This window comes from Phascolarctos cinereus, unplaced genomic scaffold, assembly GCF_003287225.1.
Source record: "Phascolarctos cinereus isolate Bilbo 61053 unplaced genomic scaffold, phaCin_HiC Scaffold_8;HRSCAF=390, whole genome shotgun sequence".
Taxonomy (NCBI): Eukaryota; Metazoa; Chordata; class Mammalia; order Diprotodontia; family Phascolarctidae; genus Phascolarctos; species Phascolarctos cinereus.
The window spans coordinates 53529575-53557215 of NW_027556291.1; the positions used below are offsets into that span (position 1 = coordinate 53529575).

The following is a 27641-nucleotide window of genomic DNA, read 5'->3' on the forward strand; positions in this document are numbered from 1 at the left end:
TATTTCTCTAGGATTTTATTGATTTCAAAGCACTTTACACACAGTATCTTTTCCCTCTGCCATCCCATTCCATCGTCTTCGGCAGATACCCCTTTCTCATGCCTACCGTCTAACTAATCTTTGGTCACTTCCTGTTTCCCCACTACTTAAAAACAGACCCATGTTTTTGCCATCTTCCAAAAAACCCTTGTGATCCATCCAGCTCTGCTACCTCTTGTCTTATGTCTCCTTTTTTCTGACCAAACTCATTGAGAAAGAAGGCCGGCTACAATAGGGGGCATCTACTTCCTTTCCTCTCTTAACGTTATAGTCTGGCTTCTGACATTTAACCAAAGCGGCTCTCTCCAGTTAATGATCTTGATGGCCAAATTCAATGACCTGGTCTCAGTCCAATGTTCTTCATCTCTCTGTAGCCTTGGACACTGTTGATAACACTCTTCTCTGTGATAATCTTTTCTCCAGGTTTTTGTGACACTGCTGTCTGGTTCTCCTACTTACCTAATTGCTCCTGTCTCTTTTGCTGGATCCTTATGTCATGCCTGCTAACAGTGAATGTTCCACAAAGTTCTGTCCTGGGCTCTCTTTTTTATACCACTTGACTTGGTGTTTTCATCAGCTCTCATATAAATTATGTTCTCTATGCTGATGACTCTCAGATCAGCCTGTCCAGTCCTAACCTCTGTCCTGGACTCTAGTCTCATATCTCTAGCTGTCTAGTAGACATCTTGAACTGGATGCCCTAACTTCCTCATTACTGTCAAAGGTACCACTGTCCTCAGTCCAGCTCATTTTATAGATGAGGAAACTGAGGCAAACAGTTAAGTGACTTGCACAGGGTCACACAGCTAATAAGAATCTGAGGCCAAATTTGAACTCAGATCCTCCTACTCCATACTCTATCCACTGTGCCACCTAACTGACCCTAACTGGGGGGTATGTAAACTAGTAGAGAAGATGGTCTGGAGACATAGAAAACAACTGTCTGATAAATTTATGAGGGTGTTTAAACATAGAAAATAGAAAACAATTCCAAGCAGCTGGATTCTAAGTGTCCTGACAACTTTATTTCCCAAAATATACTCTATGGTTGAATTTGTAATGTTGTATTTAGTGCACATGGACTGGAAATCCAATTCTGAAAACCCCAAACCAACAGTGGATCATTGAATTAGAAGCTAATGCTGTTCATTAGGATGATCTTGCTTTCAATGATGTCCTTCAGCCACTTTTCTCGGAAGCAAGATTTTCCTGGTCTGGGGGGGGGGGAGGAAGGAGAGGGAGGAAGAGAGAAGGGGAGAGGGAGGGAAGGGGAGAGAGAAGGGGAGAGGGAGGGAAGGAGAGACAGGAGAGGGAAGGGGAGAGAGAAGGAGGGAGAGGGAGGGAAGGAGAGACAGGAGAGGGAAGGGGAGAGAGAAGGGGAGAGGGAGGGAAGGAGAGACAGAGAGGAGAGGGAAGGGGAGAGAGAAGGAGGGAGAGGGAGGGAAGGAGAGACAGGAGAGGGAAGGGGAGAGAGAAGGAGGGAGAGGGAGGGAAGGAGAGAGAGGAGAGGGAAGGGGAGAGAGAAGGGGAGAGGGAGGGAAGGAGAGACAGGAGAGGGAAGGGGAGAGAGAAGGAGAGAGAGAAGGAAAAAGAAAGGGAGGGAGAGAGGAGAGACAGAGAAGGAAAGAGAGGGAGGGAGGGAGAAAGAGAAGGGGAGAGAGCTCTTAAAATCATAGAAGCTAGGTGGGAACAGTCAGTGTTGGAGGAGCTATGGGAAGATGGGCCTACTGATGCATTGTTGGTAGACCTGCAGAGTAGACCTATTCAGGATTTCAATTTGGAATTATACAAGAAAAATGACTAAACTTTCCTTACCCTTTCATCTAGCAATCCCACTACTGGGATTCCCCAAGGAAATCAAATAGAGAAAGAAAGGATCAATATAGACCAAAATATTCATTATATCATTCTTTGTGGTAACAAAGAACTAGAAACAAATTTTGTGCCCAAGTGGAGAACAAATAAAGAAAAGAACTGTGATCAATGAATGGAATGGAATAGTAGGTGTATGACAGGCATAAAGAATTCAGAGAAACGTGGGGAGATCTGTGTGAATTGATGCAGAGTTAAATAAATAGAACCAAGGAAACAATATACATAATGAAAACAACAATGTAAATGAAAAGATTACCAAAAGTACTTAATGGAAAAACTAATGAAGGGCCTCATGATGAGATGAAACTGAGAGGTGGGGGGCTACTGGGACAGACTATTGTCTACACTGTTGGACAAGGTTTCTGTATTTTGCTGAATATTTTCTTTTACCACAAGGGAGGGTTCAAGCTAAGGGATGGGGTGGTGGGAAATGACTATGATACCAAGACAAAAGACATCAATAAAATGTATTTTTTAAAGAAATGATAAAAAAAAATTTTTAAATCAAAATATAATAGCTATAGATCTGGAATGGCCATTTTTGAGGTCATCAATTCCAATTTCCTTATTTTTTAACAAGTGAGAAAAACAGGCCCAGAGTCACAAGGCAATAAGTGTCTAAGGCAGGATTTAAACTCAGGTCTTTCCTAACCACATGACCCATGCTGTATCCACTCCACTACCTAGCTGCTTCATTTCAAAGAAGCTCTAAGCCTGAAGAGGATTTCAAGGCAAGTTAATTTTTCACATTTCTAGCAAAAAAATAGTATCTTTCAAGATTGTGAATCACCCAAAGACTTCATTGTGCCCTCTCATGCTGCAATGATCAATGAGCTAGTGAGCAGGGGTGGGGAACCTAGGGCCTCAAGGCCACATGTGGCCCTCTAGGTGCTCAAGTGTGGCCCTCTGACTGAATCCAAACTTCACAGAACAAATCCCCTTAAAAATAAAACTCGAACTCAGTCAAAAGGCCATACCCAAGGACGTAGAAGGCCACGTGTGGCCTTGAGGCTGCAGGTTCCCCACCCCTGAGCTAGCCCATGGGGAAGAATCTTGGAAGATGGGAGCATTTCAAACAAAGTCAAGATTAAAACATGTGAGTAAGCCCTTCCAGCTAGGATTTTTTACTACACCCCAGACAGGAAAAATAAGTTCCTCCCTCTTCCCCTCCCCCTCCCATTCCTTGGTCCCCTCCCCCTCACCCCTCTTTTTATGCAGCCTCCAAACACATATTACCTGTGAACATGTTTGTGGGACTCCAGGATATAAAATACTTCAACTGGTAAACTCTGTGACAGAAAGAAGAAATTAGCTATGCTAGCTTCCATTTTTATGTAGCCTTGAAGTTTAGAGACCCCTTTTCTCACAACAGACAATTGGCTAGCCCAGTGGGTACAGCACTGGGCTTGGAACCAAGACTCATCTTCCTGAGTTCAGATCCGGCCTCAGATACTTCCTAGCTGTGTGACCCTGGGCAAGTCACTTAACTTCTGTTGGCCTCAGTTTCCTCATCTGCAAAATGAGCTGGAGAAGGCAATGGCAAACCACTCTAGTATCTTTGCCAAGAAAACCCCAAATGGGGTCATGAAGAGTTGGACTCGACTGAACAACAAAATTCCTCATAACAGACCTTCAAGTATTGTTCTTAATCCCGTTTTATACATGAGGGAACTAAGGCTTGGAGAGATCAAGCAGCTTGTCCAGGGTCATACAAGTGGTCAAGTGTCAGAGCCAGGGTTGAAACTTGAGACTGATAAAAATCACTGCACCATACTGCCTCAAGGGAGAATTAGGAGAGGGCCAGGTAGACTTGAAGTAGCTCCACACACACCCCAGGGGAATGTAAGCTTCTAGAGGGCAGGGACACTCCCTCTCCCTCCCCCCAGTGTCCTGCACATAGTTCTTGAATGTAACTACAAGAAAGAAGACTTCAGAGATACATAGGAAGACTTATATGAACTGATGCAGAATAAAATTAGCAGAGCCAGGAAAACAATATGCACAATGACAACAGTGTAAGTGGAAAGTACAAAAATAAAATTAGCTGCATAATTATAATGATTAAGCTTGGCTCATGAGAAGAGATTAGAATATGTACTTCCTTTCCTTCTCTGCTGAGGTGGGGGACTACGGGGTGCAGAGTAGTGCATACATTGTCAGACATGGCTGATGGATTAGTCAGTTTTGCTGAACTGCTTTTGTTTTTCTTTGTCATTCTTTGTTACAAAGGAGGCCTGGTTTACTGGGTAGATGGGGAAAGGAGGTGATGTAAAGATACCAGTAAAAATAAAATTAAAAATTTTTTTTTCGAATTGGGTTCACTACATTTCCCAAAGCTCTTCTCCTTCATGCCTCTTCACAAATTTGCATACTGCTGAAATCCCACCCTCCAAACTGACAGTGCTATTGCTTTTAGAAGAGAAGACAGTTGACTGGTTGTCCTATGACTCAACTGTACATTCCCATGGCTCCCCAGAAAAAAAAATTCCTTTCCTTAGCTACCACTCCTCTATCTTCTCTTATTTTAATATGACCTGTTTGAGGGCAGAGACTGTTTCTAGCACCTAACAGCTGGCATCGAGCCTGGCACAACAGCAGGCACTTAATACATGCATTTTCCTTCATTTACTTTCAGGCCCTGCTCAGCTCCACTAACCTTTGCCCTCTATGCCTATGAGTAAGGCTGTCACTGGGGTGGGGAATGTGGACTGGTTAAGATTTCCCTAGGGAGGGGCAGCTAGGTGGCACAGTAGATAGAGCACTGGCCCTGAAGTCAGGAGGACCTGAGTTTTAGACCAGACCCTTGACACATACTAGCTGTGTGACCTTAACCCTGATTGCCTCACCAAAAAAAAAAAAAAGATTCCCCTAGGGAGTGGGGGTGGGGAGGGCATAAGACTGCTGAGGGTGATGAGGAGATCCCTGTTTGATCTTTCCCAAAATAAAATAAATAACAGCACCGCAATGGTACCTGATGTTTCTATCAGGGTTCACAGTTACAAAGCTCCTCCACCTTAGCCAAGAGGATGGAGAACCTTCCTCAAAGTTAGGAAGAATGGGGCCCAGTCCTGCCTACCTTTGCAGCTTACTGTCTGTGTGACCCCCTGCAAAAAGCACCTAACCTCTCAGGCCTGAGTAGCAAGGTCCTGGCTAGGGTGAATAAGGAATCCCTGAAAGTGGTCACTTGTATTCACATTTGCACTATTAGATGGTCACCAATGAAATCACAGATCCAGTCCAAAAGAAAAATCTCATTTGATAATAATAACAATTATCACAGCTAACATTTTGATATATAGCACTTTATGTATACACACAAATATTTATATATATATATATGCACATACACAATCTATATATGTGTATACACATATATGTATACATATACATTCATATACACATACACACATATATGTGTATACATATACATACACACACACACACACACACACACACACACACACACACACACATACACACACACATATATAGGAGGTAGCTAGATGACTTAGTGAATAGAGCCCTGGGCCTGGAGTCAGGAAAGACCTGAGTTTAAATCTAGCCTCCGACAATTACTAGCTGTGTGATCCTGGGCAACTCACTTAATCTCTGTTTGCCTTAATCCACTAGAGAAGCAAATGGCAAGCCACTCTACTATCCTTGCCAAGAAGACCCCATTTGGGGTCACAAAAAGTCGGGCACAACTGAACAACAAATATATATTTATTATTTATATATTGCATGCATGTATGTATATAACTTAAATATTTATATATAGGACTTTAGAATATAAAGCTAAGCTCTTTACATACTAGTTCCCATCTTTCTAGTGCTTTTGGATTTGCAAAGCGCTTTCCTCCCAAGAGCCCCTTGAGAGGTAACTAGTGTGAATATAATTATCTCCATTTTAGAGCTGAGGAAACTGAGACTCCAAGGAGTCAGGTGACTTGTCCAGAATCCCCAAGCTGGTCAGGATCTGAATAGGGAATTTAACTCATACCTCCTGTTTCTAATTCCTGGGCTCTTGCAGTATAGATCATGGGATCATAGATTCAGCGCTAGAAGGAAACCTGGAGGTCACTAAGGTTAACCCCCCCACACCCACCTTTTACCAAGGAGCAAACTGAGGCATAAAGAGAGGAAGGGACTGGCCCAAGGTCACACACAGAATTTTAGCTCTACCGCTGGAAGGGACCTTAGAGGCCATCAAGTGTGACCCCGCTCATTTAACAGAGGATATCAAGGCTCAGATCAGGGAAATGACTTGCCAAGGTCACACAGCTGGTGAGTGTTTGAGCAGGGGCATCAGCTCAGCTTTCCCATCACTCATTCCAGGGCCCATGAAGTCATACAGAGCCTTAGAGTCAAATTGAACTATAACTAATCTTGAGATTTTCCCTGGATACAGCAATATCATTGTGGGGTGGGGTTGGTAACTTGCCCCAGTTCTGGTTCAGGAAGGGGCCCATGGCCAAAGGGGAAAGCACATACTTTAGGCTTGACCTTGGAGATCTCGATGAGAAAGAAGACGCAGGCAGTGGCCCGGGGGAGGGGCATGCGGGATGTGGTGATGCTCCAGCGCACCCGGTAATGGTAGCGGACGCTGAACTCCAGTTCTTCCTTCTCCAAGTACTCAGACCAGTGTAACCAGCTCTCATGAAATTCCCATGTCTGCTCAACACAAAATGGGGAGAGAGAGAGGGGAGGGAGAGAGACACAGAGACAGAGATGGGGGAAGAGAAATTGAAGAGAGAGAAAGACAAACAGAAACAGAGAGACAGAGAAACAGAGAAGAGGCAGGCAGGAGAGAGAGAGAGAGAGAGAGAGAGAGAGAGAGAGAGAGAGAGACAGAGACAGAGACAGAGAGAGAGACAGAGAGAGACAGAGAGAGAGAGACAGAGAGAGACAGAGAGAGAGACAGAGAGACAGAGAGAGAGACAGAGAGACAGAGAGAAAGGAAGAAAGAAAGAAAGGAAGGAAGGAAGAGGGAGAGAAACAGAGACAGAGAAACAGAGACAGAGAGACAAAGAGAGTTGGGGAGGGGTGAAAGTGAGAGATTGAGAAGGAGAGAAAGACAGAGACAGAAAGAGAAAGAGGGAGGCAGGAGAGAGAGAAAGATTGAGAAAGAGAGAGGGAGAAAGAGAAATTAAGGGAGAGGGGAAAAGAAAGAGAAAGAAAGAGAGAAGAAGAGAAAAAAGACAGAGACAGAAAGAGAGAGAGGCAGAGGCAGAGAACAAGGCCATCCACTGATGGCAGCTCTGTCACTGACCGGAGCGGAGCATTGCCATGCACCTGCACAGCCCTTAGCCTGAGAGCCATGCTCCTGAAAAGATGGATAGCCATTGAATCTTGGTTTCCTTTTAACAAGGGAACTTGGGACTTCTGAGAGAAAGCATTGTACAGTGGAAAAGAATGCTGAATTTATAGTACTGAACTTGGAATCCCAGGATCTGAGTTCAAATGCTGGCTCTACCACTTTCTACCTCCATGACCTCAGACAAATCACCTCATTTCCCTGGGCCTCAGTTTCCCCCTCTTTAAAATGAAGGGGTTAGACTAATTGCCCTGTAGAGCTTGTAGTTCTAGATCTATGATCTTGTGTGGGCAAATCAGTCCCCCTCTCTGAGCCTCAGTTTCCTCCTCTGTAAAATGACGGAGTTGGACTAGATGAGCTCTGGGGTCCATTCCAGCTGTAGACCTAGGAGTCTACTTAGGATCTTGAACAAGTCCCTTTGCCTCTGTGGGCCTTAGTTTCCTCCTCTGTAAAACGAGGGGGTTGGACTAGATGGCCTCTGGGGTCCCTTCCAACTCTAGATTGAGGATACTATGAACCTACTCTTTGAAGATGTCACTATGGTGAATATTTTTGTAAATCAGAGGCTCTTTTGATGGCTTGCCCCTACTTTTTTGCGTTCCTAAGTCGGGGCTTTCCTGTGCCAAGTCTTCTTAAAGCAAAGCATACCAGCAAGGAGATTATTGGCCATCTTTCATTCACCAGGTGTGAGATTTGGCCTTGCTACTTCTTAGCTATGTGGCCTTGGCAGGTTACTCCCCATCTCTGACTCAGTTCCCTTATCTGCCAAAAGGGAGATAGTAATATCAGGGAAGAAAATGCCATAGAAATATGAACCACTACTAAGGAATAATACTTAAAATTATCAGAGGCAGCTTAGTACAATGAATAGAGGCTTTGAAGGCAGGAAACTCGGTTCAAGCCTCACCTATGACATATGCTGGCTCTGTGACCCTAGACAAGTCATTTCATCCTCAGCACACTGAGCACCTCTCTAAGACTATTAAGTTGTCAAGTAATTGCCCACCGGCTTTGGTAAGGCAAATTCCCTAGACGAGGGAAGTCATGGGGTATGGTCTACCTCAGCCAAGTGTAAGGTGACCTTGCATTCTCAAAGGGAAGAACAAGTTTGCCCAGACAGTATGTATCTGTTGTCCAAGCACCCACCTACCTATGTGAAGAGATTGTCTCTTACCTCATTTATTTTATCTCATTTATTAGTCAAAGAATGTCTATAGAGGGGCAGCTAGGTAGCACAGTGGATAGAGCACTGGCCCTGGAGTCAGGACGACCTGAGTTCAAATCCAACCTCAAACTCATAACACTCACTAGCTGTATGACTCTGGGCAAGTCACTTAACCCCAATTGCCTCACCAAAAAAAAGAGAAGAATGTCTGTACAAAGACAATCTATTAAGGTGGTGTGAAGGATTAGGACCTCTACCAATGGATGCCTTTAGATGCCCCTTTTAAATGCAGAAAATTTTGCATGTCATCCTAGGGAGTCAGTGAAGATTTCGAAGTAGGGGAGGTAGGTGGTGATCAGATCTGTGTTTTATGGCAAAGTTCATTTTGGTAACTCTATGGAGAATAGACTGGAGAGGGAGGAGACTGATAAGAAAAAGATCAAGCATTTATTTATCACTTACTGTGTGCCAGGCACTGTGCCAAGTTCTGGAAATATAAATACAAGCAAAAAGACAGTCCCTGCCTTCAAGGAGCTCACATTCTAATTGGGGGGGGGGAGAGACAATACACAAAAGAGAAGTGAAAAAGAGGGGTAGGGTATAGAAAGAAAAGTAGTCCTGACTCCTGGAGAAACATACTACCCACTTCCTGACAGAGAGGTGAAGAACTCAGAGTGCATGTTGCAACAAGATTTTTTGGACATTGTGAATGCAGGAATTTGTTTTGCCTGACTATTCATGTTTGTAACAAAGATTTTATTTTTATTTATTAAGGAAGGAGAGTAGATAAGGTGGAGAAAGGAAGGAGGGAGGGAGGGAGGAAGAAAAGAAAGAAGGAAGGAAGGAAGGAAGGAAGGAAGGAAGGAAGGAAGGAAGAAAGAAAGAAAGAAAGAAAGAAAAAAGAAAGAAAGAAAGGAAGGAAGGAAGGAAGGAAGGAAGGAAGGAAGGAAGGAAGGAAGGAAGGAAGGAAGGAAGGAAGGAAGGAAGGAAGGAAGGAAGGAAGGAAGGAAGGAAGGAAGAAAGAAAGAAAGAAAGAAGGAAGGAAGGAAGGAAGGAAGGAAGGAAGGAAGGAAGAAGAAGAAGAAGAAGAAGAAGAAGAAGAAGAAGAAGAAGAAGAGAAGAAGAAGAAGAAAGAAAGGAAGGAAGGAAGGAAGGAAAGAAAGAAAGAAAGAAAGAAAGAAAGAAGAAAGAAAGAAAGAAAGAAAGAAAGAAAGAAAGAAAGAAAGAAAGAAAGAAAGAAAGAAAGAAAGAAAGAAAGAAAGGAAGGAAGGAAGGAAGGAAGGAAGGAAGGAAGGAAGGAAGGAAGAGAAAGAAAGAAAGAAATGAACAAAGAGTCCAGAGAGTCAAGAGCTGAGCTGAGTTTGAGATGAGCTTGGCTGGCATGGGAACCTGAATAGGTTGAAGGAGAGTATTGCTGAGGGTCTGGACCAGGGAAGAAGATGTGAGAGGAGAAAATGGGAGAGATATTGCCGTAGTATAAATACCAAGATTTGGCAATGGATTAACTCTAGGCATGAAGGAGAGGAAAGCATTGAGGGTGATTCCAAGATTGCACTGCTGGGAAGGATAGTGGTACTGTTGACAGAAATACGGAAGTCACAGTCAACTTAATAAGAATACAAGTCATTCCCCATTTGATATATGGTCAAAGGATATGAACAGGCAGTTTCAGACAAAGAAATTAAAGCCATCTATAGTCATATGAAAAAATGCTCTAAATCACTATTGATTAGAGAAATGCAAATCAAAACAGCTCTGAGGTACCACATCACATCTATTAGATTGGCTAACAAACAGGAAAATGAGAAATGTTGGAGAAGATATGGGAAAATTGGAACACTAATACATTGTTGGTGGAGTTGTGAAATGATCCAGCCATTCTGGACAGCAATTTGGAATTATGCCCAAAGGGCTATAAAACTGCATACCCTTTGATGCAGCAATACCAATTCTAGGTCTGTATCCCAAAGAGATCATAAAAACGGGAAAAATACCCACATGTACAAAAATATTTATAGCAGCTCTTTCTGTGGTGGCAAAGAATTGGAAATTGAGGGGATGCTTATCAACTGGGGAATGGCTGAATAAGTTGTGGTATATGAATGTAACGGAATACTATTGTGCTATAAGAAATGATGAGCAGGCAGACTTCAGAAAAAACCTGGAAAGACTTACATGAACTGATGCAGAGTGAAGTGAGCAGAACCAAGAGAACCTTATACACAGTAACAGCCACATTGTGCAGTGACTGACTTTGATAGACTTAGCTCTTCTCAGCAATGCAAGGATCTTAGACAACTCCAAAAATCTCATGATGGAAAATGCTATCCACAGCCAGAGAAAGAACTATGGAGTCTAAATGCAAATCGAAGCATATTATTTGCTCTCCTTTTCTTTTGTTGTTTTGTTTTATTGCTTCATTCTCCTGGTTCTTCCCATTAGTTCTAATTCCTCTTTATATTATGACTAATTGGAAAATATGCTTAATATGAATGTATAAGTAGAGCCTATATCAGATTGCACACCATCTTGGGGGGATAGGAGTGGGAGGGGGTGAAAATTTAAAACTCAAAATCTTATGGAAGTCAATGTTGAAAACTAAAAATAAATAAATTATTAGGGAAAAAAAGAAATAAGGAAGTCAGGCAGAAGAATAGATTTAGAAGAAAATACAGTGCATTCTGGTTTTGTATATGTTGAGTTTGTGATGCTGTGGATTATCTAGTTCAAGATGTCCAAAAGACAGTTGATGGTGTGGAACTGGAGGTCAGGAGAGAGGTTAGGTCTGGGTATATAGATCTGGGAGTCATGTGCATAGAAATCATCATCGAACCCATGAGAGTGGATAAGATCACCGAGGAAGAAAGTAGAAGGAGAGGAGAGAGCCTTGGGGCCACCCATCTTCAGTAGACAGGTGAGAGACCAGGAATTCAGAGAAAGAATGCTCATATAAGTAGGAGAACCAAAAAAAAAGTCTCAAGTCAAGAGAAGCCAAGGAAGGAGGGAGCAGGGTTCAACAGTGTCAAAAGCTGCCAGGAGGTCAAATAGAATGCAGACTGAGAAAAGGCAAAGGAGTTTGTAGTTCAGAGACAGTGGGCCACCTTGAAGGCAGCAGTTTCAAAGTATGGGGTTAGAAACCACATCGCAAGGGATTGAGATGTGAGTGGAAGGGGAGGAAAGGGAATCCTTTTTAGGCTCCTGGCTGTGAAAGGGAGGGGAAATACATGAGGCTAGTTTAAGGACATAGCAGGGTTAAGTGAAGGGTTTTTAAGGATGGGAAAGATGTGGATGTGTTTCTAGACATCAAGGAGTCACTCACTAGCTAAGGAGAGACTGAAGATGAGCCAAAGAGGGAGAATGATAAGAGGGGCCAGGCTCCTAAAGGAGATGGGAGAGGATGGAACCTCTTGGCACAAGGTTGAAGAAGACCTTGGCAAGCAGAAGATGACCTCGATTAAGGCTGTGCCCCTCACTGGGCACCATTTTCCTCGACCAAAAAGTTGGAGCTAATCATTCTTGCCCTCACCACCTCCCAGAGAAGCTCTTTGGAAGCTGGAAAGCCCAAGGAGGTGAGCTGTTTGCAACTGCTCTTGAGAGCTTTGGTTTCTAGCCTAAGCCCTGGGCCAAATACCAGGAGCTTCCATTAACACTGAGAGGACAATGAGACTCTTGGCGCTTGGATTCTCCAAAGATCTTCTGATGTGCCCACTGACTGAAGGGGGATCCAAATAGAGGCCATAACATATCCCCAAGGGGAAGAGGGGCAAAGAAGCCTTGGCTCAGTGGTCCCTCTATTCAAGAAGTTTATCCATGATCAATCTAGTCTTTGGTTGGGTCCTTTAACTACCATAGGCACAGAGGCCAAAAGCCCTCTCTACCAGTCAAGACACATACTGATGGCAGCTTCTTCTAGGGTTTTCTCTGCCCCAACTTCAACAGACCTCCCCAGTTCTATTTCCTCTAAGAAACAAATACCACAGGAAGAGTGGATTCTAATCCACTTTACCAATTATCAGAGGTAGCAACTCTGGAAGAAGGAATAACAATAGGTCACATTTCCCCACAACCAGACTAGGAGGTAGATTGTGCAAGGATCATTATCTGAATTTTACAAATGAGGAAACTGACACTCCAAGAGGTAAAGTGACTCACCCAAAGTTACAAAGGCAGTTTTAGAACCAGGGTATAAATCCAGGTCTCTTCTGATTCCAAGTCTAATGCTTTTTCCACTGTATTACAGTTTCAGAAATCAGAAACTAGATTATAATCTCCTTGAAATCAGGAATATAATCGTTATTCATCATTGCATCCCTAGGACCAGGCACAGGACCCATCACATAGTAGCCATCTAATAATTGTTTACTAAACTGGACTGAGAGTGAGAGGAAGGAAATTTAGATGCCATTTCATTCAGCCCCCAAATTTTACGAAGGAACCAGGTTCAGAAGCAGGAAAAGCCTTGTCCAACAATACATAGCTAGTTGATGGAACCACTGAGCTTGAAACCCAGGTCTACCCAATACTTCCATTTGAACCAAACCAAGTGAAAAAGACAGGTTTTATCCATGACTTCATATCAGCCACATCTCTTTGCCCTCTTTTTCGAGAGGAAGAGACTATGGCCACAAAGTCATTATTTAGTACTTGGGAATCTCATCCCCACTTTACAGTCTATATATCAATTGGTCAATTGAGTTGCCAGCATGAGAGCTAGTGGAATGAGCAGAGATTTAGAAGCAGAAGACCTCGGTTCTAGTCTCAGCTCTATCACTCACCAGCTGCATGACTTTCTCCAGGCCTCAGTTTTCTCATCTGTATTATGGAAAGATTCAACTACATAATCTCTAAGGCTCCTTCCATTTTGAAAACTCTAGGGTCTATGATAAAGACACCAAGAGGAGACACCATTTATAGCTGAGACATAGACCTTCCAATGTCACATTTGAGAGGTCACCATTCTTAATTCTTAGAAGAGGATCATTTCCCTAGCCTTCTTCTACCTAGGACTAGCTAAAAGTCTGGGACCCCAGAACTTCATGTTTTTGCCATGGCTATCCCCCCACATCTGGACTGCCTCCTTTCTTCCCCAGTCTCCTTCAGATCTCACCTTCTCCAAGAGCCTTTTTCCAGTTCCTAATTCCTCCTTCTGCCCCACCCTTGCACTGCTATCACCCTCCCTCGGAGATTACTTTTCCCTTTATACTAGATATCTCTTTTTTATTTTTATTTTATTTTTTATCTTTTGGCTTTTAGGTGAGGCAGTCAGGGTTAAGTGACTTGCCCAGGGTCACACAGCTAGTAAGTGTCAAGTGTCTGAGGCCACATTTGAACTCAGGTCCTCCTGACTCCAAGGCCAGAGCTCTATCCAGCACACCACCTAACTGCCCCTATACTAGATATCTCTTGATGTACATAGCTATTGGCATGTTATCTCTATTAGTTTGTGAGCTCTTTGAGGGCAGGGTCTGTGTTTTTTCATTTCTTTCTATCCCTAGCACAGTGCCAGGCACACAGTAAGTACTCAAGAAATGCTAATTGACTGACTGCCTGACAGAACTTACTGAGATGTATTCTTCAATCTGCTGTCGGCCCAGCTCCACTGTAAAGTTATTACATGTTGTCCATTGTATGTTTTTGAGTGGATTCTCCAAATCTGGAAGCAAGCCATGAGCCAGTTCATTAGTACAGTGCTGCCAAATAAGGTGGTAAGTCTTGAGGTCCCTACCTCAGTGCTTTGCCCACTCAATAAATGTCTATTACATGGCCCACCTTCCAATGTCCTAACTGCAGCCAAAATGACTTCTTGCTTTATCTGGATAGATTTTTCCTCTTCATCTGTGGATGAGGTTTCTGTATCCATTATTTTCAACCTGAAAGAAATTCCAGAAATTTCCTTTTGCCTCTTTCCCCTGTTATTCCCCTTTGCTGAGAGAACCAAGGATGGTTGTGGACATATTGACTCCCATCAGTGAGGAGTGTTGTACTGTGCAGTGGATCTAAAACTTAGGGACATCTCGATGCCCTATGATTCTCAACACACCACCTCCCTCCTTCTTCCAAGTGTCCTATGGCATGAATTCAAATCCATTTGAGGTTGAAAATCTTCCAATTCCCCTTGAGATAATTGGAGACTCCCAAGAGTGACATCGAGGGCATTAGAAACCCATGGGTGGAAATCTATATTTCAATACAGGATAATTTCCATCCATCAGCTCACTGATTCCTTCAGAGCACTCAGAGCAGACTAGGAATTGTCCTATTTCACAGACAGCGAAACTGAAAACATAAACTCCTTAGATAATTAATGGGAGAGTCTGCATTATTTTTGCTCTTTCTGTCCCCATTGCCTGACACACATAAGCAACTTCCCTCTCCAAAGTTATCAGTGTCCTCTTGATTTACAAATCGAATGGCCTTTTCTCAATCCTCATTCTTCCTGACATCTCTGAAGCTTCTGACATTATGGATCACCCTCGCCTTCTGGATAGGCTCCTTCTAGGTTTTCATGACACTGTTCTCTCCTGCTTGACACACTGTAGGGGCTTAATAAATTTTCAAAAAATTCATTGATTCCTAGTTTTCTTCCTACCTGTCTGACTACTCCTTCTCACAGTATCCTTTGAAAGATCTTCTGAGTTATGCCATGGGAGTCCCCCGAAACTTGGTCCTAGACCCTCTTCTCTCTTTAATCATCGTCTCTATTCAGATGATTCACAGAGCTGTCCAGCAAGCACTGGCCTCTCTCTGCAGTTACAGTGCCATATCATCTGATGCCTTTTGGATGTCTTAAAGTGGATGTCCCTTGGGCATCTCAAGCTCAACATCTCATCTCAACATCATCTCAGAACAGAATTCCTTATCTTAATGGGTGTCAAACTCCTCCCTCCTCCCAAGTTTCCTCTTACTGTCAAGGGTATCACCTTCTGCCCAGTCTCCAAGTTTCTCAACCTTATCATCCTTGGCTCCTTTTTCACACTCATGCCATACATTCAATCTGTCATCGTCTGTTGTTTCTGCCTATCCGACATCTCTCACTTAGGCACCCTTCTCTTCAGTCTAGTTCATTTTCTTATTGCCTGTCAACTGGACCTCTATAATAGACATCTGTAATAGGGTCTCTGTCTCAAGTCTTGCCTGACATAGATCCAATTTCCATTCAGCTGCCACAGTGATTTTCCTAAAGTGTAGGTCTGACCATGTTACCCTTGTACTCAATAAACTTTAGTGGTTCCCTATCACCTCCAGGATCAAATGGCCAGCACCATTTTAAACCCTTCACAACTTGGCCCCATCCTACCTTTCCAGTCTTTTGACATATCACTCCCCTCCAGGCACGCTACAATTTAGCTACAACGACCAACTGGCAATTTCTGGAGCTGAACACTCCCTCTCTCACCTCTATGCTTTTGCATTGTCTGGCCCCCTTCCTGGAATGCTGCCTCCTCCTCTCTTCCTCCTAGTTTCCCTGACTTCCTTCCAGACTCAGACCTTTCCCTGGTCCCCCAGAGGCTAGTACTTTTCCTCTGAGATTTCCTGACATCTACTCCGTATGTATCTTATCTCTACCTAGCTATTTTCACATCATCTCCCACAATGGACAAAGAGCTTCTGGAGAGCAGAGATTGTTTTTACCTTTCTTTGTAACCCTAGTGCTATCCCTGGCACATAGTAGGTACCTTATTAATGCTTCTTGACTAACTTAATAAATTATTGTTGAATCAACAGAGGGGAAGTGACTTTCTCAAGGTAACTTGTTCAAAACACTTTGTTTCCCATTCATTTTGAGTCTCTGATGCCCATCTGAGAACAAATGACATAACTGCACTGTAAGAGGTGAAGTGTGAAAGAGGGAAACTGAGGCTGGGAGAGGGTAAGTGATTCCCCTGAAGTCACGCAGCTAAGTAAAGTTGGAGGGCAGATTGAAGTCCTAGCTCTCAAAACCAGGGTTCTTTTCCACACTGTATCCCAGCTATTGAAGAGATATGGCACAATATAAAGAGGACTGCATTGGGAGTCAGAGGAACATGGACTCAAATCCTGCCTAGTCACATGCTTGTTTGATCTGGAGCAAAATCAGTTCAGGCTGAGCCTCAGTTTCCTCCTCTGCCAAATGAAGTGGTTAGACTAGCTGTTCTCTGACATCCTTTCTAGTTCTAGGATCCTCTGTGTGACCTTGAGCAAGTCACTTCCTCTCCCTGGGCCTCAGTTTCCCCCTCTGTAAAATGAGGGGGCTGAACTCGCTGGCCTCTAGAGTCCTTTCTAGCTCTGAATCTAGGAGCCTATGCTCTTAAACCCACATAAATTATATACATATATATTAATATACCAATCATATATATATATATATATACATATATATACATATATATACATATATATATATATATATATATATACTATATATATACATATATATAAATATAAGGGTGTCTCTAGCAAATGCTTTGGGGAGTCCCTGAGTCCATTCATTTAACCTAAACTCTAAAGAAGAACCCTAACGAAGAGGTGACAATTTAAAGGCTGAAAGAAGGTGGGGAAAGGAGTGTAGATTTGATCACACCATTTCTCCCTTCTCTTTGGACATCCGTCCATCCAACTGGGGAAGCCAACTGGCAGGAAGACATCAAGTACTCTTCTCCCTTTCTCCACTTAGCGTGGAGCTAAATCATTGAGATCGGTGGAAAGGAGAAAATGCTATATGTGATTCAAATCAAGCCAGTGACTGTGGGCTCTCTGAACCTCAGTTTCCTTCTCTCTAAAAGGAGAATAATAATCAGAGCACCACCTACCTGGAAGGGGAGGGGAAGGGAGATGGGGAGGAAAGTCCTTCGGCAAATGGGACCTGTGGTGATTATTAACACGTCCTTGGCATTGAATCCTGTGAAGAGCTGCTAAAGTCTAGTAGTCGAGGACATCAAGTACCTCAGTGGTGGTCTGCTGGAGCTCTACCCTTTGGAGGGAAAGTAGAAAGTACAGTTATCCCTTCCACACCCCCATCACGGTTTCCACATACCAAGGGTCGGCATAAGAAATTAAATGGGAATTTAGGGGGAGTTTTGCGAAAGCCACAGACAACACCCAAAGGCCAGCAGACGACACAGAGCCTATGACCAAATACTTAACCCAAATTTTACAATAAGGTAATGTAAACACGCCATAAAAGAAAAAGAAAAAAAAAATCAGACTTCTTCTCTGGTACAAAGGGAGGACCAAAAAATCTTATGCAGATTTTCCATATTGTGGGAGGCCCTAACCACCCCGCCTCCCTACCCCAGCAATGTGGAAGGTATAATTGCATTCCTTAGATCAAGGAAGGGTGAAATGATCAGGTTGATCCTGTGTCTGTTTTAAATGACCCTCTTTAAAATTGATCGATTTTGTCCTGCTACTGCCCAAGTCGTGGCTTTGTCTTTGAACTTAGTGCAAAAACTCAGCTAGCCTATAATGAATTAAGTTTAGAAATCTAGCTCTGCTAATCAGTCCTGTGGATGGTGGTTCTCTTCTTGATTTGGGTGTTTCGTTTTTTATGGAATGTAAACCAAGTTTTATATTCTATAATGCAAACAGGGGTCTTTCTGTTTCTCAATAAAACTGTTTACATTCATTGAAAAAGAAAATCAGTGTTCTATTCTCACCTCAAGGAAATCTGGTGTCCTTGAGGGATGTGGGTGGACACCAGGGAGTCTGATACACCACCAAGCTAACCTCCAAGGATGTCTGGTTTGTTATCCAAAGTCTGGCCCACTATCTCTGACCTTGCAGGTGGACTCAAACAATAAACATTTCCTAGTCACAGGAGGGAAGGAGAGGGGTGTTGCTAGCCCCTCATTCCCAATTTCCAACCAATCATATCATCTCCCATGCCTCAGCTCTGGAACCAGTCATTTTGATTTCACCATTCACGATGTCTAGCTTTTGTAACTAATTATAACTTGTTCCCCACCTACAAAGTCCTGTTCTTTGTTCTGTACTCCCCTAAAATTATAAAAGAGAGCTGTCCCCCTCATTTAGGGGTCTTAGCTTTGCTGAGGAAGCTGAGATCCAATGTATTGGCAAATCAATGCTTTACTAATAAATTGATCACGCTCAGGACTTTGTGCCTTAGCTTACCTTGTTCTGACTACAACAGGGGTAACGAAGGCAGGGGGAGATGAGATGGTGGGCACACAGCACCCTCTCTAGTGTCCCTAGAGAATTATGTAGCAGCATGCCTCAGACTAGAGATGGAAGAGTTCAGACTGGATTTAAATCAAATTCCAAATTGATTTCAATCTGCTGAAACTAGAAGTGTATATTGTGCCCTGCTTAGCTCAAATGATACTTGAAAAGCAGTGGGCCACCAATGTCTTTCAGTTTCACAGAGATGACTTATGTCATTTTTTTGGACTGGAGGAGGAACCAGATCTGAGATTTCACTGATGTAGGGAACAATTTCCAGTGTGGAAATTCCCTCCACAAATGCTGTTAGGCAGCTCTTCTGTAAGAGATGGTACTAAAAACTACCCCAGGCACAGGGTGGTTAGTTGACTTGCCTACTGTCACACAGCCGACAAGCATCTGAGGCCAGCTATGAATCTGATCTCCCTGGTTGCATGGCAGGCTCTACCCACTACACCAGACTGCCTCTTGTCTTGGTCAGAGGAAGACATTATGGGCCTTGACCTGCGATGCACATGGGGCATCCTTTACTTTGCTTGGTAAGCATGAGCAAAAGCAAATGTCAGCAGGTTTTGCTGGTAACAGAAATTGGAGACAGGAAGGGTGGGGGACAGTAAAACTCCCTTAATTTTCCATCTGGTTTCAAAACACCCGTTTCTCCCATCATGGCTAGAAATAGCTTGGTCTAATGGTAAAAGCACAGTACTGGAATTCAGGAATCTCAGGTTCCAAATTGGGGTCTGCAATTGGATCGTTCTGAAACCCTCACCCCTTTCCATGCCTCACTTTCTCCATATGTTGAATGGGGATAACAATGAGTCCCCCTACCCATCAGGCATATTGAGTAACTCTATTAAATAGCAAATCCTACAGAAAGCCCAGAAACCATGTTGTAGGGATGTCATGTTGTCTTTATCAACTTCTTATTTTGCGAGACAGGGAAATTTGCAGGAGAAAGCATGGGATGTCATGAAAAGAGCTTGGTATTTGGGGTTGAGAGATCTCAGATCTACCCCTCCCTATATGACCTCAGGCAAGTCCCATTGGCTCTCTGTGACCCAGTTTACTTACCTCAGTTTCCTCCTCTGTAAAATAAGGGGATTAGACAGGAGCAGGGGTTCTTAACCTTTTTTGTGTCCTAGACCCCTTCTCAGAACTATGTTTTTAAGTACATAAAATAAAATACATAGAACAAAGCAAACCAATTAGATTGATATTTGCGGACTCAAGCTACCAGGGCTCAGAGGTAATCAAAGGCAAAGTGCCCACTTGTCTGCAGAGTGCGGATGGACCCAAGTGCCAAGTATACTCTGAGCTCTTTCCTATGCTTGGGCCTGCTCTGGCCAGATTGGAGGGAATCCAGGAGGGAGACTTTAGAAAAACTTACAATCAAGTCCAAGACTTCTCTGACTGTAGTAGAGAGTGATGGGCCAAGAGCATCTTTCAGTCCCTTCAAAACTGACTTCAGCTCATTGACAGCTAGCTCATCTTTCACCCACATTAACCTTTCACTTTGGAGCCTTGAGGTCCTCTCCCTGGAGCCTGAAGAGAAGATGAGAGGCAATCCCTGATCTTACAACCACTGGCGATTTTTAACCATCAACAGTAACCATCAACAAAAAATCAGTCATATGATGCCCAAGCTCGGCTCTGAAGAAGGGATAAGAAAATCTGCCTCCCTGCCTTCTTTGTAGAGGTATCTCACGTGTGGGGGTGGGGTCTACTGATGGGGAATACTGCATACACCATCACACTTAGCTAGTGAATTTTGCAGAACAGTTTTATTTTCCTCTTTCTTTTTTCATTCTTTGTCACAGGGATGCTCTCTAGGGGAAGGACAGAGAAAGGGACACATTCAAGAATGATAAGGATAGGGACTGAGATTTCATTAATATAGAGAACTTCCAGGTGAGGAAACTCTTTCTATCAATGCAGGTAGGTACCTTTTAGCTACCTAGAATATTGAGAGGTTAGGTGACTTAACCAGAGTCACGCAGCCAGGATGGGTCAGAGTCAGGATTTGAACCCAGGTCTTCCTGGCTCCTAGGCCAGCTCTATTCACTCTACTATACTGCCTTTCACATGCAGGGATGAAGGTGATGTCAAACTGAGAATAATAAGATATTTTTTCAAACACACATACACAAATAAAAAGTAATAAAATTAAAATTTAAAAAACAAATACATGAGAATTAAAAAAAACCAAACTTTTTTTGTTGCTGTTCAGTATGACTCTTCATAATCCCTTGGCAGAGATACTAGAGAGGTTTGCCATTTCCTTCTCCAGCTCATTTTATAGATGAGGAAACTGAGAAAAACAGAGGTTAAGTGACTTGCCCAGGGTCACACAGCTAGGAAGTGTCTGAAGCTGGATTGGAACTCCAGTATTCCTAACTCTAGGCCCAGCCCTCTATCCACTGAGCCACCTGGCCGCCCTCAGAAACATTTTCCATGACACCTATTATGTACAGGTTTGGGGTTTTTTTGCTGTTGTTGTTAATGGACTTATTCATTTGAACAAGGTAGGAACACCAGCATCTTTTTGATTTCTGTGTCCCTTTCTGAACTCTTTTGGTTCAGGGTGTTTTTTGTACTCTGCCACTTTGATATTTGGCATTGCAATGATATTTGAATAATCAGTGTACATCTGCATACTGCTGATCACCAGAGAATTTTGTTTGCACACATTAAATTTCCCTTCTCTACTGTCTTGCTTGGCAATCTCCTCCACTCGCATGGGCTCAATTACCATCTCTATGCAGCCAATTCCCAGATCTATACAGCCAGACCTAGACTCTCTCCTGAGCTCCAGTCCCACACCATCGACTGCCTGTCGGCCATCTCAGGTCCCCAAGACATTTCAAACTCAGCGTGTCCAAAATAGAACTCATTATCTTGTCCCTAAACCCTCCCTTCTTCCCAATTTCCCTATTACTGTCAAAGGCACCACCATCCTCTGAGTCCCCAGGCTCATATCCTCAGTGTCAGATTTCATGCTCACTCCCACAAATCCAATCGGTTGTCAAGTACTGTCATTTCTACCTTTCTCTCCACAGAACTATTGTGGCCACCTTAGTGCAGATCCTGAACTGTCTTCTGCTAGCTCTCCTCATCTCAACTGCCCACTCCAGTCCATCTTCCCTTCCCTGCCAAAACGATTTTCCTAAAGTGTAGACACGACCATGTCACACCCTACTCAAAAACTACAGTAGCTTCCTATTCCTTCCAGGGTCAGATACAAAATGCTCTGCTTTTTAAAGTCCTTCACAACCTGGCCCCTTCCTATCTTTCCTGGTCTTCTTATGCTTTATCCCCCTCCACTTACCATACGATTCTTAAACCCTTATCTCCTTGTTGTTCCCCTCATTGGACACCTTCATCTGCCCACCCCATGCCTTTGCACTGGCTGTCCCCCATGCCTACCTCTTTCCCTGACTTCCTTTAAGACTCAACTCAAATCTCACCTTCTGCAGACAGTCTTTCTAGCTCCCCTACTAGTACGGTCCTTCTGAGCTTGCCTTCCATTTATATAGTATGGATCTTGTGTGCGTTATTTCCTCCGTGAGAATGGGAGCTCTCCGAGGGCAGTGATTACTTTTGCCTTTCTTTGTAGCCTAGGCACTTAGTAAGGTGCCTGGCTTATTACATGCATGCTTATTAGCTGACTATAATTGGCCTGGCCTGGTCAACCAGGAGGTGCTTTGTCTTCCTAGAACAGATATCTGGGGTGCTTGCCTTGTGAAGGCTTCCTGAACCCTTGGACCACTACCCATGTGGGATGGTTCTCATGTGTAAGAACAATGCTGTCAGAAGAAAACTGGAAAGGATGGGTAGGGAGTAAAGGGTCCTGAGCAGGAAACTGAAGGCTAAGGGACCAATGTAGGGTTTGTGTCATTTCATTCATTTGAAAATGGAGACCTTAGAAAGGAAAATATGGAAAGTGGAGTGAGTTGGAGCTGGCTTTCTGAACCATTGCTACAATCTACCAGAATAATGTCCTCTTGGCTAAGGATAGAATGAATGGGGATTGAAAGAATATGTTTGCTTGGAGGATTGCCAATCTGACGGAGAGGGCTTTAAACAGAAAATGGAAGGAGAAAACTTGCAAACCTGTGCTGTGGTTATTTTGGACAAGACAGGTGATTTCTGCCATGAAGTGGATTTCTGGTGAGAAAGCTCCCTCTATCTATCAAGACTGGCAGCTGCTCCATAGTTTAACCATGGCCCTGAGATGTTGGATAAACTGCTCAGGGTCACACAGCCAGGAAGGGTGGGAAATGGAACTTGAATCTAGATCTTGCTGAGTGCTCTAACCACCCTGCCGGGAGGGGAGGCCTTCTTGCAAGGGAGGTATGATACAGAAAGCCCAACAGTAGAGAAAGCATCCAATATAAGTATATAAGTAACAGAGAAAGAGGGTGGACACACACGGAGGCCTCTACTGTCTCTGTATCAATGCATAAAGTGTGGATTAATAAAGTAAAATGGAGATTTTTGAACAAAAGAGTATTGTTTGGTAGGATGGGCTTGCATGATTGGAAAGTGAATAATGATTCAAAAGAAACACAGCAAAGAAAGGGAACCAGCGATGAAACTAGGGTGATACAAGGTTCTGACAGGTCGGTCCCAGAAAAAGGAGCTGGGGGGGGGGGTGGACAGAAAGCTAAAACACTTGTAGACCATGTACAGCTCCCAGCATCCCCCCGCAGCCAGGGGATGAGTGTCAGGAGGAGATGCCATCCCCCTTTGACTACTTTTCACCTTGAAGAGCCCTTTGGGGGCTTCTTGATAAGGTATGCCCAGAGAGGAGGTCTGGGTATAGGAGCAGGGGGACCTGTTTTTCCTCCTGTTCACATACAGGGAGAGAAGCTCAGCTCCCAGGAAGCCCTGGGAATAGAAAGCTGGGAAGCTGCCTCCCCAGACTGTAATCCAATCCGTCTCCTCACTGGGAATTTGTCCCAGGCCCGAAAATTCTGGCTCTGGGAGAGGGAGCAGAATGATCCTGCAAATAGAGGAGGGACACACATATATGGGAACACAGGAGCCTGAAAAGGTGGCTCACTAAAGCCAGATGGTGGCACTGGGTGAGAGGTAGCTGATTTCTTGACCCCCATCTTTTAATGTCCACCTTTAGGGGCACCCCCCACATATGCCCATGTATCTTACCTAACCTTTTAAGGCAGTGTGGTGCAATGGGTAGCTCTAAACTAGGACTAATACCTAGGCTTTATGTAGTGTTTTCAGGTTTGCAAAGCACTTTGCAAATATTTGATCCTTCAACAACCCTGGGAGATAAGTGGTATTGTTCATGACTCTTCCTGATTCCCATGGACCATAATGTCCCGTGGAGTTTTCTTGGCAAAGATACTAGAGTGGGGGCAGCTAGGTGGCGCAGTGGATAGAGTACCAGCCCTGGAGTCAGGAAGACCTGAATTCAAATCTGGCCTCAAACCAGACACTTGACACTTACTAGCTGTGTGACCTTGGGCAAGTCACTTAACCTCATTGCCTAGCAAAAACAAGCAAAACAAAAAACAAAGATACTAGAGTGGTTTGCCGTTTCCTTTTCCAGTGGATTAAGGCAAACAGAGGTTAAGTGACTTGCCAAGGGTCACTCATCTGAGGCTGGATTTGAACTCAGGTCATCCTAACTCCAGGTCCAGTGCTCTATCCACTGAGCCACCTAGCTGCCTCCATAGGTATTATTATTATCCTCATTTTTACAGATGGAGAAACTGAGTCAGACAGATTATTATATGACTTGCCCAGGGTCACACAAGCTAGGAAGTATCTGAGGCGGGATTTGAACTCCAGTCTTCCTGACTCCAGGCCCATTGCTATATCCACTGCAGCCCGACCTAGCTGCCAAAGATACACATAAATGTACCCATACATGTATAACGTGTGTACATGTACAGACACGTGTACAGCAGTATACACATGTGTATGTCAGTTAACCCTAACATGTAGGCATGTGTGTTTGTGTATGTAGATGATGTATTTGTGTGTATGTTAAGGTTGACTAACACAAACACATGCATGTATTATACATGCATGCATGTGTATATGCATATATAATATATGTACATATGTGTATATGATATGATTTGATCCTCATGATAACATTATGAGGTAGGTGCTGTTTTCCCATTTTACAGCTGAGAAAACTGAGGCAGAGGTTAAGTGACTTGCCCAGGGTCATGTAGGTAGGAAGTATCTACAATTGAATTTTGACTTGTCTTCCTGTCCCCAAGTCCAGTGATCTCTCCATTGTACCCCCTCATTGCCCTGACACCCCCATTCTGCTGTGAAGCCCTTGCTTTCAAGGCCTGTCTCTGATATCTACTGGCTGTGAGACCCTGGGCAAGTCATTTAATCCCTCACTTATCGAGGCAGCTTCCTAAAACTAAGGTAAACTCGGTGCCCATCTGCATTGGTACAGGGATTTCCCTCACCTGAAGTTTCCTCTACAAGGAAATGATAGGGATGGGGATCCCTATGTTCTGTTTACACTCAGCTGTGCATATTTGTCTTGGGTAAACTCCTAGGAGGCATGGGTGGTTTCATTTTTGTCTCTGTATCCCGAGCCCCTCAGCATAGTGCTGAGCACATAGTAGGTACTTAAGTGCTTATCCAGTGATTGGTTTGTTGAACAATGAAATGGATGATACAGATCACAAATTGGCACAGAAGCAAGACATACTTGTGAGGGGGGAAAGGCTAAAAGGTTCCCTCTCTGCTCCACAAAGAACTGGATCACTTTGGGAATTGCCGACAATTTCATTTTTCAGAAGGTGGAAGGAGCAATGAGCAGGAAGAAGAGACATGGTCCAGTGGAAAGAGCTCCGAAGCAAGAGTCCAAGGACTTGAGTTCAAATCCCAGCTCTGCTAGTTACTATCTCTGTGACCTTGGGGAAGTCCCCTCCCCTCTTGGGCCTCAGTTTCCTCTTCTGTAAAATGAAGGGATTGGACTAAATGGCCTCTGAGGTCCCTTCCTGCTCTACATCTAAGGTCCTAGGTGTGACCTTGAGCAAGTCTGTTCCCCTCCCTGGGCCTGTTTCCTCATCTGTAAAGGGAGTAAAGTCAGACTTTATGGTTTCTAATGTTCCTCCCAGCTCTAGATCCAAGATCCTACTCTGAACCTAATGCTGACCAGTGAGGAGGAACTAGCTGGTTAGTGAGAGTGACAGGAGCCTTGGGAGAAAGTGACTGTCACTTTGGAGTTGGGGATAATCATGGAAGGAAATATTGGGCACAGTGACACATTCATCCTAAATTTTAGGCCAGTGGATTTCAGAGTTTAGGAGAGGGCAACAGGCATGATGTTTTTGGCCTGAGTTTCTGAAAGGGGAGTGGGCTCAAAAATGGTTGAAATTCTGACAATATAATTGCAGATAAGGGACGCAGCAAGCTATGAGGGCAAGTTAATTGATTTTGGAGTCAGATGACCAGGGCTTAAATCTTAGCTCTATGCATCACTGCTTATGTGGCCTTAGAGCAAGTCACTTGGCCAGTCGAGGCCTCAGTTTCCTCATCTGTAAAATGTAGCAGTTGGCCTAGATGACCCTTAGGGTCCCATCTAGCTCCAAATCTATGGTTCTGATCGGGGAAAGTGGGGCTGAAGATTAAAAAAAAAAAACTCAATGTGCCTGCCCAGATGATTCAGATAAGCTCAGATGAAAGATGGAAAGAGGGGCCTAATACTGAGGACCAATATCAAAGCATAACTTGGACCTGTTTTTAAGAATAGTCAGGTTACTAGCTGTGTAACCCTGGGCAAGTCACTTAACCCCAACTGCCTCACCAAAAAAAATAGTCGCAAAGTTCAGGCTTTAGTCTAAATAAACTAAGGCTTGTGAAAGATGCGGAGGTCAACACAAAAGACTTTTTAAGTAAGTTCAGCAAGGACAATGAGGAGACATTCACTGGCTGGGGCAGAAGGTGTCAGCATAACAGATGATGGATGAAACAGGACCAGTCTGCTTCTCTGTCAGAAAGAAAGCTCTCCAGGCCAGGATGGGTGGAACGAACAAGGCTGGGGGGAGCGGAAGCCTGAGCTGGGTGGGGAGATGTCTAAGTCTGGACCACTCCATAGGGATCAACTCAAGCCACAGCTCACAGGCCAAAGTCCAGGAGTGGAGAACCTTCAGGCTCGAGGCTACATGTGGCCTCTAGGTCCTCAAGTGTGGCCCTCTGACTGAATCCAAACTTCACAGAATAAATCCCCGTAATAAAAGGATGTGTTCTGTAAAACTCAGTCAAAAGGCCACTCCCAAAGACCTAGAAGGCCACATGTGGCCTTGAGGCTGCAGGTCCCCCACTGCTGGGCCAAACCCTCCCAAAACCGGGGCCAGATTGCAGAGAGTCTGGATAAGGTGACTGGATTTTGTCCACGGTGAACCATGTATACATAGAACCTACAGTGTTCAGGGGTGGAGCTAGGAGGAGGTAGGGATGGGGATGAGGGCAGATGACTTCAACTTTTTGATCAATTTTGTTCAATAAATAAAATTTTAGTGATCTCTTGTTTTTATATTATCTACATTTCCCAATGTGTCCCTCATCTTTCTAAAGGTCCGTCCCTTTAACAAAGAATAAAAAAAAAATTTAAAAGGTCTGAATTTATATGCAGTGTTACATATCCATAGTCTCCCCCCCACCCTTCAGGGGGGAAGGTATCTTCTTCTATCTCTTCCATGGGGTTTTGGCCACTTTTCAATCCCCCCCCCACCAAAAAAAAAAATCAAACCACCAACCTCTCCCCATCCAAATCACTCCTGAGCCCTCTCTTCCTGGCCCTCCTCTTCACTCCCCAGCAGAGCCCAAAGCGGCCAATAAAGAAGGAGGGAAAGGCTAAAAACCCAAGCATGTAGAGGGTGCCCCCTGGGCTGAGAGAGGCCAGCCCCAGCCCTGCCTACCTGGCCAACTAGGTCCTTGGCCCGGAACCCTTTCCCACTGGCCAGCTGCAGCTGTTGAGGCTCCCTTGAGTTCAATCGGCAGCTGTTACACTGGACTAGGAATCCTAGATGGAATGTTTGCAAGCGATGGTTGTCCTGGCAACATCACTCCCAGCGAATGGGAAAAGGCAGA

At 44.0% G+C, this 27641-nt stretch overlaps 1 protein-coding gene across 1 annotated transcript; it reads right to left on the bottom strand.

Moving 5' to 3' along the window:
* Nucleotides 1-27641, bottom strand: AKAP14 (A-kinase anchoring protein 14). Its single transcript, XM_020975102.2, has 7 exons — nt 27470-27641; nt 17183-17343; nt 14163-14263; nt 13955-14046; nt 6406-6585; nt 3151-3203; nt 1-1253 (listed from the first exon to the last, which is right to left on the bottom strand). The coding sequence occupies exons 3-7, from the start codon at nt 14251-14253 to the stop codon at nt 1169-1171; spliced, it is 501 nt and encodes a 166-aa protein (XP_020830761.1). The 5' UTR covers nt 14254-14263; nt 17183-17343; nt 27470-27641; the 3' UTR covers nt 1-1168.

What these genes read in the sequence shown, in the direction of transcription:
- AKAP14 (XM_020975102.2), bottom strand. Translation starts at nt 14,253, where the DNA reads ATGGATACAGAAACCTCATCCACAGATGAAGAGGAAAAATCTATCCAG. An exon ending in TGCAGTTAGGACATTGGAAG is followed by an intron (nt 14,047 to 14,162) that starts GTGGGCCATGTA and finishes GCTTGCTTCCAG; the next exon opens with ATTTGGAGAATCCACTCAAA. An exon ending in TCCCACAAACATGTTCACAG is followed by an intron (nt 1,254 to 3,150) that starts GTAATATGTGTT and finishes CCCCCCCCCCAG; the next exon opens with ACCAGGAAAATCTTGCTTCC.